Consider the following 20,000-nt stretch of genomic DNA (forward strand, 5'->3'; position numbering starts at 1 on the left):
TCAGCAGCATCATTATCATCATCGTTGTTGTCGTTGTTATTACTAGGTCTATTAGTATTATTGAATTATCATCATCATCATTATTATTATTATTGTTGTTGTTGTTGATGATGTCAGTGGTATTCTTCCTCTTCTTATTATTATTAGTAATAGTAGTAGTGGTCGTAGTAGTGTTTTCAATTGGTGCTGTTGATGTGGGTGTTGTTGTTGTTGTTGGTGGTGGTGGTGTTTTTTGCAATTTTATCGCCCTTGCAACTTTGGTGTGGAATATAAGTTAGGCCTAATTAACAGGCTGTATACGACGTGTCCTGTATCAGTTCATTTCCTATTTGTCAAGAGAGAGAGAAGAGAAGAGAAAAGAAGAGAGAGAGAGAGAGAGAGAGAGAGAGAGAGAGAGAGAGAGAGAGAGAGGCGTGACGCGAAAAGGTTCAATGTTTGACGAAGGCACATGCGAGCAAACCACCGATAGTATGATTACGATGATCGGCGATAATCAACATGCGTTCGATGATTTCGCGTGGGGCAGGCAGACTATACTTTGACCACAGTCACGCCAGCATGTACACACAGTTGCACTTTATCACCTCAGCAGATGTAGGTAGGTATATACACTTATCATGGACACATCCAGTCACTGGCTGTGGTGATCCTGCGTAGTGCTGTTCCCAGGCTAGATCTTCCCCCCCGGGGGATTGTATTGAAGAAGCTGTTGGGAGAATGGAAAGATGTGGAGGATTTCAGTGTTTGTGTGTGTGTGTGTGTGTGTGTGTGTGTGTGTGTGTGTGTGTGTGTGCATGCATGCATGCGTATGATTGTGCATTGGAAATGAGCATAATGTATGTTCATACGTGTATGTGGCAGACAAGAGGAAAGGGACTCGCGTGTGTGTGTTTGTGTGTGTGTGTGCGCGCGCGTGTGTGTGTGTGTGTCTGAGCGTGATTGCGCGAGAGCTCACAGGCAAGCGTGCATGCATGAGAAAGCATGTGTGCGTGAGTATGTATGCGCATACACGGGTTCCTTAAAAAAAAAAAAAAAATCACGTAAATTGCTGGGGACATAATTATCAGGGGGAAGGAGTGTCCCATAAAAACTCACACATGACCAGAGAGTGTTATCACATTTAGCCACCAAAAGATAATAAGTCGGCAGGCGATCCATCTTTCTCTCGGTAACTAATGTCCGGCCATCGACTGATAAAAAGATACAGATGGATTGTCTGTGAAGTTAGACTTATAATTTCTTGTTTTGATGTGTTCTCGGATACGTCACTGTGACAGCAAGTATCTTGTAGTGCTCAACAACTTCAGGTAAGTTGTTTCGTACAGTGATGTCAGTGGGCAGCGATGCAGTTTCTACGAAAGAATGTAAAACATACCACAAGGGGGAAAAAAAGAAGAAGAAGAAAGAAAGTCTGAAATAACAACGGAAAAGACACGTCAGAAAAATAGTCATTGTTGATTTAACGATTTAACGATACACAAGCCGTATAAGGCTGTCGACCATCTTGGAACAGTAGACATCATAAGTGCAGAAGCAGAGATGACCCTAATTTTTATTTTCGTGAAACTAAAGGTCCTTTAGTCTGGTGTGTGTATGTGTGTGTGTGTGTGTGTGTGTGTGTGTGTGTGTGTGTGTGTGTGTGTGTACTAAGTGACCAATCTGCTGCATTGGTATATATAGAATATGACAGATAAGCAGGAAAATATACACGAAAATAGATGCCATGAAAGAAAGCAAATATTTCATGATGTTTGTCGCTTTTATCCCGTGACAGCCTAACAAGGTGTGTGCCCGTCAACACCACGAACAACATGGCCAAGAATCCCATCTGGCCGAAGCTGGGGTTGATGTTGTTTTTACCCTTCTTTTTCCCACAAGCTCTTCTGACAACAAAGACCGAAGGTAACGTGATGTTTTACTCTGTTTCTCTGTCTGTTTTTGTCCACGCCTCTGTCACTCTCTGTCCTCTCTCTCTCTGTTTTTGTCCACGTCTCTGTCACTCTCTGTCCTCTCTCTCTCTGTTTTTGTCCACGCCTCTGTCACTCTCTGTCCTCTCTCTCTCTGTTTTTGTCCACGTCTCTGTCGCTCTCTGCGCTCTCTGTCTGTTTTTGTCCACGTCTCTGTCCTCTCTGTCTCTTCCTCCCTCCCTCCATCCCCTTCGCCATCTTTCTCTCTGTCTTCTCTCTCTCTCTCTCTCTCTCTCTCTCTCTCTCTCTCTCTCTCTCATACATTTGGTTATTGTTCTTGCTGTCTGTGTCTCGCTCTGTGTGTGTGTGTGTGTGAGAGAGAGAGAGTACACACTACACACATGCAACACGCCATTCGACAATCCTCAGTTCGCTTGTGTACTCAGTTGCCGTGGGAGTTTGTTGGGTGGTGGGGGGGGGGGGGGGGGGGGGATTGTGTGTGTGCGTGTGTGTGTGTGTGTGAACACCCTCAGCATGAGAATCATATCATAATTCACAACCAAAAAGACAGACATACTGTCACCGCTGATCAACCAACGGATAGACATCATCACCATCATCATTGCAATGTCAAATGTTATCTCTCTTCTTCGGGAAAAGCATCAAAATGACCAGACAACTTGAGCAAGACAGAAGAATATTATAACATAAAGAAGGAGGTGCAGTATGAAATAGAATGCAAGAAGATTAAGGGTGATGGGATGAAAAAGAGAGGGTGGGACAAAAAAAAGAAAGAAAGAAAATATTTTTAAAAATAGAGAGAAAAGAGGAGCCGAAATAGACGAACAAATAAATAGGAAATGCGTGAATACAGAAACCAATTTATTTATTTTTTAATTTTTATTTTTAGGTAACATGTTTCCATAACTTTCCAGTTGTCCTTGAAGAAGTGTGCGGTGACAATATCTCTGTCCACGATGCCAAGCGGCTGATCGTCGCCAACTGGACCGCACTGCGCATGCTCGGCACGTGCAGCGTCAACGTCACAGCCGATCCATTCAGGCCTGACTCAAAGAGCGCCAGCCAGCTGATGTTTTCGATACTGAATCTACCAGAGTCGACACGTGATCCGAATGAAAGAGGGTACTTCATTGGTGGACGAGCAGCGGCACCTTGTCTTGCTTTTCGATTGGATATACTCAACGCGGGTTCTGGGAAAAAGTTGACACGTGGGTGTCACACGGTAACTGCGTGAGTTGTGATTGGTCGGGTGGATGGTGCTGGAATATTGTTTAGGTAAACAGTGTTTTACACACACGCGCTCACGCACGCACACACACACACACACACACACACACTTGCATCCGTGCATTCATGCACATTACAAACAATAATTCTGTGGTATAACTATCTCACTTTTCCGTCTGTTCACAAAGAGACAATGTTGGTCAGCTGATTATATAACGGCGACATATGTGGAATGGTGGCCTGGTTGTAATGCGTTTGTCTTGGAAGCGAGAGAATCTGAGCGCGAGGGATCGAATACCACACTCGCCAGTATTTTGTCCTCTTCCATTACACCTTGAGTGGTGGTCTGGACACTAGTCATTCGGATGTGACCATGAACCGACGCCGGTCCTGTGTGCACTATGCACTTAGCGCACGTAAAAGAACCCGTAGCAACAAAAGAGTCATCCATGAAATATCCACTTTGACAGGAAAACAAATACATATGTCACAGGCAGAGGAAAAAAAAGTGGCTCTGCGACGCGCTCTCACTGTGGAGAGCAGCTGTAATTTCATACAGATAAATCAGTTGTGACTTACAGAAATACAATGCAATACAATACAATACAGTAAATACTATCGATACAATGCAATGCAATGCAGTACCATGCAATACAATACAGTACAATACAATACAATACGATACAGTATACCTATATGAAAAATGACAATTTTTCACACTCTTCATTCTGTCGATATGATGGAAAACTATCCTCAATGCGTCAAAGGCGTGAAAACGAGATTTCGCGGTAGCCTTTAAGCCTTCCACATGCGACCGTTTAAAGTGAGGTAAGAAAATATGGCCGTTGTCTTGTTTTCTCAAATGTAACACTTTTAAATGAAAATTTTGTTCACAGACCATCGCCAGACTGAAATATGTGTAAGTGATCGTAAAAAAAAAAGATTAACTCACTCAGTACGGCCAGTCCTCTTTTCACCTCGACACAGACCCCTCGGATGTCCAGTGGGCGTCTCAATGACCCAACCTTTAGCTTCCGTCGTCAGAATTGTGGTATTCTTTGTCAACATTCACCTCTTCAGTATAAGAGCCTTCCGCTTGCAATATTTTGATGGTGGTAACTGGGGTGAAACGCTGTTAGCGTCCCAAAGGCCATCTAGCCCCCAAGGCTGCAGCACTAAGAACCTGTGCAATGTTGCCTCCTAGTCATAATCCTTCACAAAAGACTAATCTGTAAATGACTTCCCATCACAGCGGAGAAGAAATTAATCACACATCTATTACATTGCTGTTGCGCAGTGTAAGCTTATGTCAGTCTGTGGTACAAACTGAGTGTTGGGCCTAATTTACAGAATACCCTTCCACCAACCCCGCCCCCTCCCCCACTCCTCCAAAATATCATAGCAGCATATATACAACTGGCATTGTATGTGTGTATAACTTTTAAGCATTACGTGTCTGAAAATCTCTGTGGGAATATCGCATGTTACTTAATGCTTGTCAAAATATAGGTAAGCATTTTAAAAGATTTGAAACGCGTTCGCGTCGGCATGACATTTTGTCTTTTATTAGACACGGCCAAAATTCCACCCGACTAGATACATGTCTCTGCATGATCAGTTAGTACTTGTGATACTGTTACTTTAGTTTTTAATTATTGAACCATTTTTGTATTTCAGCTTCTGGGGGACTGTGCGCGGACAATGTGCTCTCCAAACACTTCACGTCTCATGACGACAAAGCCACGCTTGTGCTGACATATAACGTGACGTCAAATACTTCAACGTCACAGAATGACCAGTTTCAAGTCTTGGCAGTCCGTTTTCATGCAGGTGAGAAAAAACAATTACGCTACCCTGTGTATTTGACACCTTGACTGCTAAGCTGTCAAGTACGATCATCACTGAAGGGGTGTCACCTCACTGGTAAAAGAGTCACCATTCTGAATTTAGACTTCTTCCCATTTGGGTTGCATTATTTTTGTTTCAAGACAAATATATCATATACATGCACCCAAGGCCTGACTAAGAGCGTTGGGTTACGCTGCTGGTGAGGCATCTGCCTTGACGATGTGGTGTAGCGTATATATGATATGGATTTGTCCAAACGCAGTGACGCCACCTTGACTGGCTTGAGAAACTCACACTGAAACACAAAAGGTTGTAACTGCCTTTCAAACTCTTCACGCACTGATCTCATTTCACGGAGGTTTAGCAGTCAAAGGGTTAAACCTTGCAATAGTTCGAGAATCACTTCTTTCACTGTCCACCCCAGTGTTTGTATTGAGGATGATATCGGGCCTAGGTTTTACTGGTATTTCATTCGTCATCGGCTCGTTTGCTTGCTTTTATATGTATATCTGTTTCGTTTTGACTTTGCTTTATATACCTTGTTTACTTACTTGGTTGGGTTTAGTGTGTGTGTGTGTGTGTGTGTGTGCTCACGTGTGTGTTAACACTCAACACGAGTCTGTAACAATACGATGTTTCAGTTGTGTGTGTGTGTGTGTGTGTGTGTGTGTGTGTGTGTGTGTGTGTGTGTCTTGATTTGCCACTTTGTAGTCTGTCTCTAAATCTGTCTGTCTGTCGCTCTGTCTGTGTGTGTGTCTCTCTCTGTGCCAAACTGTCGCTGTCTCTGAGTGTCTGCGTGTGTGTCCATCTCAGTCTGTGCATCTCTCTCTGTGTGCATCTTTGTCGGCCGGCCTCTGTTCGTTTGTGTGCCTGCCTGCCTGTCTGTGTGCCTGCCTGCCTGTGTGCCTGCCTGACTGTGTGCCTGCCTGACTGTGTGCCTGCCTGCCTGCCTGCCTGTGTGCCTGACTGACTGTGTGCCTGACTGACTGTGTGCCTGCCTGACTGTCTGCCTGTCTGCCTGCCTGTGTGCCTGCCTGATTGCCTGCCTGACTGCCTGTGTGCCTGCCTGCCTGCCTGTGTGCCTGCCTGCCTGCCTGTGTACCTGCCTGCCTGACTGTGTGCCTGCCTGCCTGTGTGTCTATGTGTCTCTGTCTGTCTCTGTGTCTGTCTGTCTCTGCCTGTCTGTCTCTGTCTCTGCCTGTCTGTCTCTGCCTGTCTGTCTGTCTCTCGCAATCCCCGCTCTGTCTGTCTGTCCGTCTCTCTCTCTATATATCTGTCTGTCTCTCTGCCTGTCTGTCTGTCTGTTTCGCTCTCTGTCTGTCTGTCTGTCTCTCTCTCTCTGTGTCTTTGAAAGTGGTATTGTGATGATCGCAATGTTAACGTGCTCGAACCAAACCACCGTGAACCTACCTGTCTTACCTTCCTGTGCTATCACTACGTTTCCAGTCCACCCATCCACTACACTCCCACTGTGTGTGTTTACACACGACGTCAGTGAACTAAGTACAGTGTGTACACGTTCATTGTGATCGATCGTCTCCTTCCTTCACCTCGTCCCCCCTCTTCAATGTACCCCTCGATAGTGACTGGAATGGAGGGCACACTATTGCTAGACAGAACCCGCTCCTTATTTGTTCAGTGTTAATCGGTTAATCTCTCTGTCTGTCTGTCTGTCTGTCTGTCTCTGTGTGCATGCATGCGTGCGTGCGTGCGTGCATGTGTGTGTGTGTGTGTGTGTGTGTGTGCGTGCTTGCGTGCGCGTGTGTGTGTATTTGTGAGTGTGTGGTGTGCGTGCGTGCGTGCGTGCGTGTGTGTGTGCGTGTGTGTGTGTGTGTGTGTGTGTGTGTGTGTGTGTGTGTGTGTGTGTGTTCTTTATGTGAATTACACGTGCTTGTATGTTATCGATATCTATTTGTTTGTTTATTCAAATGTTCATTCGTCAGTTAACTGACGATTTTAAGCATTCATTCATTCATTCATCCAAAGATTTATTTGCTTTGTTGTTCCTTGATTGATTACTGCATTCTTTTTTTCATCACTCCATTTATTTGATTATTCATCTGTTTATTCATCTATTTATTTATTTGTTTAGTTGGTTGGTTGGTTGGCTGTCTGGTTGGTTGGTTAATTAGGTAGGTAGGTAGGTAGGTAGGTAGGTAGGTAGGTAGGTAGGTTTCTTGGTAGTTACCCACTTATCCATTCGTTCATCCCTTCATTTATTGATTTATTCAGTTTTTATTTCTTTATTCATCCATCCATCCAACCACCCACCCCCACACCTGAACGCTAGTCATTCGGATGAGACGATCAACCAAGGTCCCGTGTGCAGCATGCACTTAGCGCACGTAAAAGAACCCACGGCAACAAAAGGCCCGTGCGCAGTATGCACTTAGCGCACGTAAAAGAGCCCACGGCAACAAAAGGGTTAGCTCTGGCAAAATTCTGTGGAACAATCCACTTCGATAGGGAGACAAATAAAAAAACTGCATGCAGGGGAAAAAAAATGGGTGGCACTCTCAGTGTAGCGACGCGCTCTCCCTGGGGAGAGCAGCCCGAATTTTACGCAGAGAAATCTGTTGTGACAAACACACACACACACCCACACCCACACACACACACACACACACACACACACACATCGATCCATCAATCAATCGCTCCATTAATTCCTTCCTTCCTTCTGCCATCCATCCATCATCCCACCCATCCATCTATCCATACACTCATTCATCCTCATGTGCGACGAGCAGGGAGAGTTCCGGTGTGACAACAAACGATCAAACGATCCATCCATCCATCCATCCACCCACCCACCCACCCACCCACCCACCCACCCATTCCTTCTGTCCGTCCACTCACCCACCCATCTATTCCTTCCGTCCATCCATCCATCCATCCACCCACCCACCCACCTACCCACTCACCCATCCATCCATCCACCCAACCACCCACCCACCCACTCACCCACCCATCCATCCATTCCTTCCGTCCATCCATCCATCCATCCATCCATCCACCCAACCACCCACCCACCCACTCACCCACCCATCCATTCCTTCCGTCCATCCATCCATCCATCCACCAATCCACCCACCCACCTGTTCATCCATTCGTCAGATCCATGCGACGAGCAGGGAGAGTTCCGGTGTGACAACAAACGATCCATCCATCCATCCATCCGTCCATCCACCCACCCACCCATCCATCCATCCATCCATTCATCCGTCCATCCACCCACCCACCCAGCCATTCATCCATCCACCTGTTCATCCATTCGTCAGACCCGTGCGACGAGCAGGGAGAGTTCCGGTGTGACAACAAGCGATGCGTGGCGTCCTCACTGAAGTGCAACGGTGACAATGACTGCGGCGACGAGTCTGACGAGACCGACGGCTGTCTGCTGTCCACGCCCGTAGTCGTCATCATCGTCGTCACGGCTGCCCTCTTCCTCGTCGCCGTCATCGCTGCCGGCGTCATCATGTTCAAGCGTGGCAATGGAGGGGTGAGAGATTGAGAGAGAGAGAGAGAGAGAGAGGAAGAGAGAGGGGAAGAGGGAGAATGAGAGAGAGAGGCAGAGAGAAAGAAGGGGTAGGTGGGTGTGGTGATAGGGAGGAGATGGCTAAGGACGTGGATATGGTGTGTGTGTGTGTGTGTGTGTGTGTGTGTGTGGTTGTGTGGCTGTGTGTGTGTGCGAGAGAGAGAGAGAGGCAGGCAGGCAGAGACACACAGATCAATAAAACAACAACAGAAACAAAACAACAAAGACATATGCCTTTAGGTTGCATATTAAAAAGACCCACAAAAATTAATCACTCCTCCCCTGTTCCCCTCACCCCCTTTCCCCCCACACCCTGGAATGACCACCTCTCCCCCCTCCAACCCCTTATCTCCATCCCACATCACCTCCCGATTTCAGTGTCCACACACACATATTGGTACCAGCTGTTTAGGGCACACACTCACATCATCCTACAAGGATAAATGTTATGTGTAGACGACTTGTTTTTCGTGGCTCGCCGATCGACTTATTTTATTTCTGGCACATTTGTAGCATACAACTCCATGTGCAAGAGTGAGTGAGTCATGCTCGATACCAGAGTTTTATATAGATGCACACACACACACACACGCTTATGCACTCACCAAGACACACACGCACACACATACACATTAACACAGACACACACACACAACGCTTATGCACTCACCAAGACACGCACGCACGTCGTTGTCGTTGACCCTCTTTTTTTTCTCTTTTCTTTTTGTCTCTCTCATTTTTTCTCCAAGAGTTGCATTGGGAAAAGACGGACAAGAAACCAACTCCGATGACAAAGGAAATATTTTGGATAAAAATAAGTGGGACTTCCCACGCTTTCTCACACATTTCTCCCAATTGAGAGAAAACGTGGGAGGAGAAAAAAACAAACACGATTACTCGCAATCCAATCATTTCTCTCAAAAGTGAAGTGAGATAAATCGTGGGCTTTCACACCCATCAGGTCTTGTAAACAAGGAAGGAAAAACGTTTGGAACAAGTAACACGCAGCACACTTACTGTAGAACAGAATTCGTTTGAAATTGATGACTGTTGGGCGTTGTAAACGTGTGGCAAACAATGTGACAGCCTAACCGTAATGTGCCTCCATAGATAACTGTACATCCCAGTACACTACAAATTTCCTTTATAACAGCAGTGACGTATAATACAATATACATAAAGAAATCTTTCTGTCTATTTATTTTACACTATAAATTTCCTTTATAACAGCAATAACGTATAATAACGTTTTCAGTGAATGCATTCATAAAATCATGTTTTTCTTCTTTGTAATTGTTTGTCAGATCAGCCAGAAAGTGCTTTACTCGCGGTCTAATTTCGTAAGCTATTACTGGCAAAAATATCCAATGTGTTTTCAGTAATGATTTTCGAGAAATGGATACAATTTCCTAGTTAAAAAAATGTGGGTAACATTTCCAATGAATGCATATATATATATTCTCTTGGAGAATATATATATATATATCTGTGTGTGTGTGTGTGTGTGTGTATTTTTCTTTGTAATTGTTCGTCAGATCAGTCAGAAAGTGCTTCACCCGCAGTTTAACTTCATAAGCTATTACTGACATACATATATATCCAACGTGTTTGGGTTTTTTTTCAGTGGGGAGAAGCCCGCCTCCTTGCAGGGGCCGCCACCATCAACGACGATTGGTCAGACACGCATCACGTGACCAGACCAAGGAGCACGCGCAGACCTAATATACTGTACGGCGCTACCGCCTGCGAAGAAGATGCTGATTAAATCAAGCTTACTTATTATCGTTGAATTCTCCAAAAGAAAGGGAAAGCATTCGTTTTAGCTGTTGTAGACACTGTATAATTTTGAACAGAGATAAAAAAAGAAAAGAAAAGAAGGGTATACATGTACGTGTAAGTGTGTGTGTGTGTGTGTGTGTGTGCGTGTGCGCGTGCACTTGCGTGCAGGTAAACATTTGTGTGTGCTTGTGTTGTTTATGTAAATATATGTATAGGTGTGTGTTAATTCTTACAAGCTAATTGAGCCGTTTCATATCTTAACATGTCAAGAAATGAAGGATGCGATTCGTCATACGATTGTGTATTGCCTAACCTAGAATATTAAGTTTCTGTAAATACTTTCATATGTATATATATATTTTGTATATCGGCCTTTTTGTAAATACTGAACAATAAATTTCGAGCAATGACTTATTTGTATATAAAATGTGTACCTGTACGTGGACAATAAACCAGTTTTGAGTGTTTTCTCAAGTATAATTTTTTAAGTACAATTTCATGCGTGTTCTTGCAGATCACATTCACCAAACAGTTTCTGGGTGCCAGTCAGTAATGCAGTGCCTAATGCATGCCGTTGTGATGAAGATGATAGTTGTGATAGTTCTGTCAATGAGAATCATCATTTTGATGAGGCATGTACATACACGAATAAATCATATTCTGCGCAAGATAATGACACTGTACTTCCAGGATTTTGTATTAGAGAAAGGTTTTTGACATTCCTGAGATTTTGGGGTGGGGGTGGTACCTTTTGTACTTTTTTTTTTCTTTATTTCTTCCGTGTTGATTGTCCTTCACGGTCAGCTGGACTGGACAGGCACGCGGGAGAACGTTTGAACACACCTTCCCACCCATCTCCCCCATGCACCTACCTCCGACAAATACACAAACAGGCAGGCAGGCAGGCAGGCAGACACACACACACACACACACACAGCAAAAACCCAATGCCGTTTCATTTCAGACTGTTTACTTTTCATTGACAGGAAGCAAAGTTACAACTGTTCCGGAGGTTCTCATAAGATGTTGCCTTGACTAAAAATGAAGATGCAATAAAAAAAAAAAAAAAATCACGTAACATTTCGGTATGAAGCACAATTGATTTCGAAAGAAATGGCTTCCATAAAGATCTGTGATTCGTCCATGGTCACTTGGATTAAAGTCACCGTCTTCTAAAAACCTTTCAATATGACCTAAGTTATAGTGACACCAGTCACGGTCTTTGGTATGGCTGTTACATTACGTTTGTTACATGCTTTCGCAATACTTCCAAAATACATTAAAAATATTTTAAATAAAAATGCCCGTAAAAAGCGCACACACCTACATCCGCTCGCGCTCACACAGTGTACTGATTCGATGGCTTCTGACACACAAGTGTGACACGTACATCATACATTGCAAACGATGTATATCTCAAATGTAGGAGAGGCGAAATACTGCAAAATGTAAACCTGCATTGATATAAAAATACTGCCAACTTGATTGTCATAAACCTCTTGTAACATGTTGTAAAAAGCTATTAAAAAAAGAAAAAAAAAGTACTGCCAACGCCATTGTCACAACCCCCTTGGTACACATTAAAAAAAAAAGAAAGAAAAAAAGAAAATAAACCACACATACACACAAAAAAACCACCACCACCACTGTCCTTTGCCATGATCCCTGAGATTTTTGTTTGAAAAAAAGGTGCGGGGGTGGGGGTACACACAATGGATCCCCCCGAGGGATCTGAGATCTGTAATCAAACATGACTGATAACCAGAAGGGTGGGGTGGGGGGACGGGAGGGGCGTAGCTTGGAGAAACTCACTCGGGCTTCGGGGGCGGTGTCATGGTGGTCTGCATAGCCTTGCAGAAGAGCAAGAAGTCATCGGCCACCTCCTGACCCATCCCCAGCTGCAGGGGCACGAAGGGCACACCGTTGGGGTCAAGGCCACCAGGACCATCACCTCCACCGCTTGCTTGTGGTGGCGGCGGCGGCGGGGCAGCACCGGCTCCTTCACCCTGGGCCCGGAAATCCACCAGGTCATTCAGCTTTTGCCACGACTCCATCCCCGTCTTGGCACCCTGGTACCTGCTCATCAGAGACCTGAACGTGTCCGTGCTCTGGTCCGATGACCGCTGCTGCTGTTGCTGTTGCTCACGACGCCCACGCCCCTTCTGCTTTTTCTTCTTTTGCTGCCCCTCCTGACCGTCCTCGGGGGGGCTGTTGTCGCCCGTGTCGCCGCCGCTAACCAGCTTGGTGGCCAGGTAGCGACCCAGCGGGGCGAACTTGTAGGGGCCGCCGCTCAGGGAAGGGGGAACCATGGGGTTAAGGGTGGGCGGGAACGGCGGAGAGGGGGGTACGGGGCCGGAGTTTGGGGAGAAGGGGCCGGTGGGGAGGCCGGGGGGCATGGAGGGGGAAGGGGAGGGGGAGGGCGCGGGCTGGGAGACGGAAGCGGGCTGTGGTCCTGCAGTAGAAGAAATCTTCATCACGTCGTCCAGGTATCGCTTCACCATGGCCTCGTACTCTGAAGCCGTAGGGAACGCAGAGAAGGTCAGGAGCGAGTTGTTAATGGCGGTGGTGTACTGTTCTCCTCCTGGACTCTGCCCATCACCACCACCCTCACCACCAACCCCCGTACCGTCGTCAGCACTCTCCCGGCTCTGCTGTCTGCTGGGAGGGCCGGAGTGGCTGGGGGAGGGGGTGGGCGTGGGCATTCCTACTCCACCACCACCACCACCTACCTGATTCACGCACGCTTCGGATTCCGAGCTCTGCCTGGAGCGGTGGGGGCTGCCGTCCGAAACGTCTCTCGCCCCCTTCACCACAGACACGCTGCCTCTGGGGGATGAGGAGGAGGACGAAGATGCCGTGTTGCAGTGCGGCCGTCCATCGGCCATCGTCTGGAACCGTGTCTGGGTCCACCCATGCAGGGAGGGCGTCATGGGCGGCACCGTGGCGTACCCCGCCTCGCCTCCCCCTTTACCGGACTGCGTCGCTGCGGATCGGGCACCGGCCGGAGGACAGAGGGGGTTGTCGTTGTTGTTGTCATCGGACCGCGGCGGACAGTCTGCCGCCAAGGACACGTCACGGTGTAACAGGTTGTACGCCCTGGCTGGTGGATGGGTGAAGTAGTTGGTTCTGGGATCGAAGCACGCACCCTGGCCACGCGCCGCCTCGTTCGTCCCAGAATCACCACGGCCGCGCGCACCTTTCTCACATTCCCCTCCTCCCGCTCTCCCCACCCGCATCTCTTCGTGTTGTCGGAACTTGGATAATGACAAAGATGTCGCGAGCTGCTGCTCAAGAGTGAGAGTCGACCCACGCATGCAGGACAGCACGAACTCTACAGAGTTGGACGGGATGGCAGCAGTCTTGTTTTCAGGGCACACCCCAGGCACTGATGAAGACGCAGGCCGGCGTAAAGAACCGTGAACGCACCAGGCACATTGGCACCCCTCAGCGGGGAAGACAGGGGCAGGAGGAGGATGTCTCCCGGGACCATGAAGTCCTCGGGCCTGGATGACGGGGGGTCCATGGGCACAGGCCCTCTCTCCTGCTCCCTCTGACCCCTCAAATTGGGTGGAAGAAGTGGTGGTGGAAGAGGCAGAGGTGGTGGTGGTGGCGGGGTGGGCGAAGGCCCGGGTTGGGGGGAAGCTGAAGGCCACAGACCCCTCTGTTCGGGGGCAGGGAATGCCAGAGAGGATGGGCCACCTTCTTCCACTGCTCGTGCAGACCACAGGTGGGAAGGAGGTCCGGGGGTCGAGGGGGAAATACGAGGTGGTGGGGAGAGGTATGGGGGTGGAGGCGGAGCGGACAAGTGGAGGAGGTCCGGAGGAGGAGGAGGAGGAGGGGGTGGTTGTTCGGGAGACGACTTTGGCGCATACGGAAGAGGCGAAGGTAGATAGTGGTGGTGGTGGTGGGAGCGAGGAAGCCGTTTGGGTCGATGGGGGAGTACCACCACCAGACTGGCTCGCGCTCCCAGAACCAGACACCACGGCGACGACCTGATCGGAGCCGTTGTCAGGTGGTGGAGGGGGAGACGTGGGGGTTTCGGGGTCAGGGTTAGGCTGGGGATGGGGCTCGGAGGAGGGAGTGGAATAGCCTCCCCCTGGCGGCGCCATCACTGCAGCAGACTGCCGGAAAAGGCTGGAACCGGAAGAGGAGCGGTCAGCAGACAGCGAGGGTCTGTGGACTGCCGGGGCCCGCACAAGGGACGACAACGACGACGAAGACGACGACGACGTCACGGCACGCACGAACAGGTCTGAGCGGGCGGCGCGCACTGGAGGGGGCGTGGCTGCACAGCGGACTGGGGAGGCGGTGCGGGTGGAGCGGACGGGTGGCGGCGTGAAGAGCTGGTTGGGGCGGTCACGGGTGCCACGTGCCTTGAGGTTGGAGGAGGAGGAGAAGGGGGACAGGTCCAGGGGAGTGTGCAGAGTGCGGGACAGGTTCACCTGGAACATGATATAACTGATTATAATTATCATCATTCATAATAGTGATAACCATCATCATCATCATAATCATTATGACAAGAATCATCATCATCACATATGGGAGGGAGGTGGTAGAATGGTTAAGACGCTCATCTACCAATACAGAGTCCGCGAGGATCTGGGTTCGAATACCGCTCTCGACTGGAAAATGGAACTCAAACTGATCGTCTAGTCATTCGGATGAGACGCTATACCGAGGTCCCGTGTGCAGCACGCGCTGAAAAAGAACCCATGGCAACGAGAGTTGTCCTCTGGCAAATTCTGTCGAAGAGATTCACTCTGATAGGTACACAAACATTATGTGCATGCACTCAATGCCTGACTAAGCGCGTTGGGTTATGCTGCTGGTCAGGCATCTGCCAAGCGTATATGGATTTGTCTGAACTGAAACCGACACTTCTTATATAGAGCTAAATCTTGTGCAATGACAAATCAAAGCGCTTAAATACTGTCAGTCATTCACACGCATGCATAACTAATTCACAGAGATGAAAAACATAATGTATAAATACTATATATGTAATGTATACAGAAACCTGGGGAAACACTTCTGCACATTTCAGGATCTGACGTTTGTTCAGTGTGTTTGCTTATGGTTCAGCCGTCTGCACGTGGCCATTGAATTTCAGGACAGACTCGACAAACGAACAAAAAGCCTGGAGTTGTGAATGGTTTAGTCATGAAGACAAAACCCTATCTGAATGGATGAGCACATACATAAAACAATTAGCTTACATGTAAAATACATAACTATAAGAATACTTCTAGACAAATAGTACAAAAAAGCATGGCTTTTTCAGAACTAGCATCAGCATAATTACCTTGGGAGAGACAGACAGACAGACACACACACACACACACACACACACACACACACACACACACACAGAGTATGGAGAAGAAAGGACCAGAACTGTGTTCGCCTGTGCGTGTGCGCGTGCGCGCACGGCTTTGCGTGCGTGCGTGCGTGCGTGCGTGTGTGTGTGTGTGTGTGTGTGTGCGTGTGTGTGTGCGTGCGTGCGTGCGTGTGTGTTGAGTGCAGACACGTGTGCTTTTGTTTACAATCTCCAATTTCTTTTTTTTTTCTTTTTTTCTTTTTATTACATCAGTCAATGGGCAGTTCGTGACTCGAGTCGGAAGAAATCCATCCACAGATAAAAAGAAAAAAAAGAAGAAAAAAATATATATACAAAGAAAAAACCGAACACCGAGGCTGATGACACATTTTGTTCACACATAACGCGTGCATCATCACTCTGTTAAAAATGGTGTGCAACCAACGAACTGGCCCGGTGTCCACCGACTTGTACCATCGGGATTTCCATCTGTTTACAGTTGCCGCCCTTTTTCGCTCGCGCATGCGGCCGATACTTTCAACGAGATGAACCCTCGCGCGCCTACACACACACACACACACACACACACAATCGTCCAGTTCATTCTTCAATGAATAAGTAGATGGTGCTGGTTTTAGTTGATGTGACCATTCGTTCCGTACAAAGCCTTCTTGTGTTAGTATTTTACATGGTGGTGGTTTGGGGGGTGGGGGGGGGGGGGCAAAATCCACATTTCTGTACTTTTCCATTTATAAGACGGAAAAACTTGTAAACTGGTTAATTAACATTGTGATAAATATTCTACATTTCTTCCCCTCCACTCTTTGACTGGCCTTCTTTTCGTCTCTTGACAGGGCAAGAACCGCAGAGTATACATTACAATGTTATCTAAACAGATTTACAAATTTTCCATCTTTGGAGCGAAAGTAAATGGAAATAACACAGGGAAAGAAATGTGGATATTGCCCCCCCCCCAACCCCCCACACCCCCTTTTTTTCCTCCCCCATCGGCATTTTGCTTTGTGGCACTGAACTGAGAAGAAGAAAAGAACTGATCTCAAAACACACCAACACGACCAGGCTGTTGAACTCACCAGTACGAAAGAGTAGGTTCCCTGCTGGGGTCGGCTTCACTTCTCACAGCTATGGTTCAGTTAGTCAAGTTCAAACGGTTACAGAGCTTCAGTCAGCCACAGTGGACCAAGGAGAGTGGGGAGTTGAAAACGGAAAGGAAGTGCATGGGGACAGCGCGGGCCATTTATAGGGACGGAGTCTGGGCCGCCCAAACTCAGAACTTGTACTGAGCGAATCTCAGGCACAAGCTGGACGTGAAGATGGTGATTTTTTTTATTTTTATTTTTTTTAAGAATTACATTGCTTCACTGAGAGACAGAGAGAGAGAGAGGGAGTGTGTGTGTGGAGTGAGTGTGTGTATATGTGTGTGTGTGTGTGTGTGTGTGTGTGTACACGCTTGCATGCGTGCGTGCGAGCGTACGTACATGTGTGTGTGTCATTCAGACACTTGGGTCATTCAGACACCCACCGGACATCCGAGGGGTCTATGTAGAGGAGAAGAGAGGACTGGCCGTACTGAGTGAGTTAAGAATGGTTGTCCCTGTATCAACTGAAAGCACAACCATTTGCCTTTGCAGATTTTCCATCAGCTGCTCCACACCCCCACCCCACCCCGTGCGTGCGTGCGTGCGTGTGTGTGCGTGCGCGTGTGTGTGTGTGTGTGTGTGTGTACGCGCGCGTGTGTGTGTGTGCGTGTGTGTGCTTGTGAGTGTGAATTCGTTCGTTCTTTAGTTTAACGTCTTTTCACTGTAAGTGATATTTGACGAGGGAAGAAAAAAATCGAGTGGGTGGAGGGAGGGGGGAAATTACTGCGTACGCATGCGAGTAAGTGAAAGTGTGTGTGTGTGTGTGTGTGTGTGTGTGTGTGTGTGTGTGTGTGTGTGTGTGTGTGTGTGTGTGTGTGTGTGTGTGTGTGTGTGTGTGTGTGTGTTACATATAGAAAATGATTGATTTAAGTTTTGTTTAAAAAAAAAAGAAAAAAAAAAAAAAAAAACAATATAACATATTTCTAATGAAAAACTAACAAGTATAACAGCGAACCAACTGGACTATTTAACAAAGAGTTGAAAAAGTCATACATTAGCAATGGACTGCTGAAGATTGTCAACACTGAAGATGATTTCAGTTCAGGGATGTGAGACTAACATTTCGCAAGTTAGTATATGCTCGGCTGTTATGTGAGCACCACAGATGCAAGAAACATTACTGACATATTTTGTCTTAAAACAATTCATTTTCCATCTGCAGATTAGAGAAATGATTTGCCTCTTGTGAAAATCATTATGGTAATGTTTTCCCATGAAAGCATACATTTTCTGTATTATTCTTATGTAACTCTGAGTTAGCGGTGTGTTTTTCTTCAAGCTGAAATTTTGACCATTGGACTTTTTCTACCATGGTGTAACATTCCTGTAGTGAAAGCGAAATATTTCAATCTAACTCCTTTATGGCACTTCCAGCTCCTTTTTTTTAGCGTGTGTGTGTGTGTGTGTGTGTGTGTGTGTGTGTGTGTGTGTGTGTGTGTGTGTGTGAGTGTGTGTGTGTGTGTGTGTGTGTGTGTGTGTGTGTGTGTGTGCGTGCGTGCGTGCGTGCGTGTGTGTGTGTGTGTGTGTGCGTTGACACATCGGTATTTGTCCAGTTTCTTGACAGAATGGTTGTCCCTGCAGCAACTAAAAGCACATCCCGATGTCTTTACAGATTTTCCAGCAACTGCCCCGTTTTGAGAGAGAGAGACAGAGACAGATAGAGAGAGAGGATGGGAGGAGGGAGGGGGGGGGGAGTCAAAGCAAGTAAACAAACGAACACACAGACAAGCGAGCATCTTCAAGCATCAAATCCAGATCAGCCACTCGGACTCGTGGCACAATTCTAACACTTGATAATACGTCATTTTCACTTGACCTATCATCCGAACATTGCTTGAGTGACCTTAATCCTTGCTGTTGAGCCAACCAAACACAGCTTCTGAAAACAAACAAACTGGCCACACACCATAAAACTGTCTGACCAAAGTCCACTGATACACTGATACCCGCCGTCGCTGGGGAAACAATGAGTGTCGATAGAAGTGGACAGTGGAACGCTGTCAGACACGTGTAATGTTTAACAGTCACCGTGAGCGTGGTCAACCAGCGATTTATAAACTTTCTGTGTGTGACATTCTTATGTTCTCATAGGAAGTCTTGCCCATTGTGAATTACAAACTGGGCGACAGTAGCCCACCAGCAGGGTTCCGACAGATAATATAAAAACAACCAATACTTTTTCAAGATTTTTTCCTGCCCAGAATAAAAATTTTCCACACTAAACAAAAGAATTTAAAAAACAAAAACAAACAAACAAAAAAAACCCCCCAAAAACATTGTCTGCTAGACAGGTGACGAAATATAATGGCGGAAACCCCAGTCTCTGATGTTCAATTTTAATCACTTTTTGTTTGTTCATTAAAAAATTCATTAAGCTCTTTGTTCAATGGTACAGGTCAGGGGTTTGATAAAAAGCAAAACAAAACAACAGCAACAAAACAACAACAAATAAACAAAAAAACAAAGAAGAAGAAGAAAATCCAATGCTTTTCCAGACCCTGAAGGACAAACCATATTTCTCCCAAGACGTTTCTAACCCTGAAAATGGTCAGCCCTTGAAATGGTTCTATCATTTTCCCAAGACTTTTCCAACCCTGGAAATGGTTCTATCATTTTCCCAAGACTTTTCCAACCCTGGAAATGGTTCTATCATTTCTCCAAGACTTTACCAGCCCTTGAAATGGTTCTATCATTTCCCCAAGACTTTACCAGCCCTTGAAATGGTTCTATCATTTCTCCAAGACCTTTCCGGCCCTTGAAATGGTTCTATCATTTTCTCCCAAGACATTTCCAGCCCTTGAAATGGTTCTATCATTTCCCCCCCAAGACATTTCCAGCCCTTGAAACGGCTCTATCATTTCCCCAAGACTTCTCCAGCCCTTGAAATGGTTGTATCATTTTCCCCCAAGACATTTCCAGCCCTTGAAATTGTTCTATCATTTTCCAAAGACTTTTCCAGCCCTGGAAATGGCTCTATCATTTTCCAGATACTTTTCAAGACTCACGACTAGGTGTGGACTATGTACCCGATGTTTGTGAAACACGCAAGACTGTCCTCGTTGTCCTGTCTTGCACTGTAAACGTTTAACAACATGTTTGTGTCTATGTCTGTGCCTGCTGGTCTCCTCTCAATAAAGAAAGAAAAGAACGTTCAATGAAACAGATACGGTTGACCTGTTCACAGATCATTGTCGGTGACT

The 20,000-nt window shown here is 46.7% G+C and overlaps 1 protein-coding gene across 1 annotated transcript; it reads left to right on the forward strand.

Moving 5' to 3' along the window:
- The first annotated feature begins 1,180 nt into the window (after positions 1-1,180).
- LOC143285812 (uncharacterized) lies at positions 1,181-10,856 on the forward strand. The gene is made up of 6 exons (XM_076593243.1): positions 1,181-1,307; positions 1,775-1,902; positions 2,843-3,136; positions 4,833-4,985; positions 8,285-8,505; positions 10,166-10,856. The coding sequence occupies exons 1-6, from the start codon at positions 1,249-1,251 to the stop codon at positions 10,304-10,306; spliced, it is 996 nt and encodes a 331-aa protein (XP_076449358.1). The 5' UTR covers positions 1,181-1,248; the 3' UTR covers positions 10,307-10,856.
- Positions 10,857-20,000: the final 9,144 nt, after the last annotated feature.

The sequence above is a fragment of the Babylonia areolata genome, chromosome 9 (assembly GCF_041734735.1).
Source record: "Babylonia areolata isolate BAREFJ2019XMU chromosome 9, ASM4173473v1, whole genome shotgun sequence".
In the NCBI taxonomy this organism is placed as follows: Eukaryota; Metazoa; Mollusca; class Gastropoda; order Neogastropoda; family Buccinidae; genus Babylonia; species Babylonia areolata.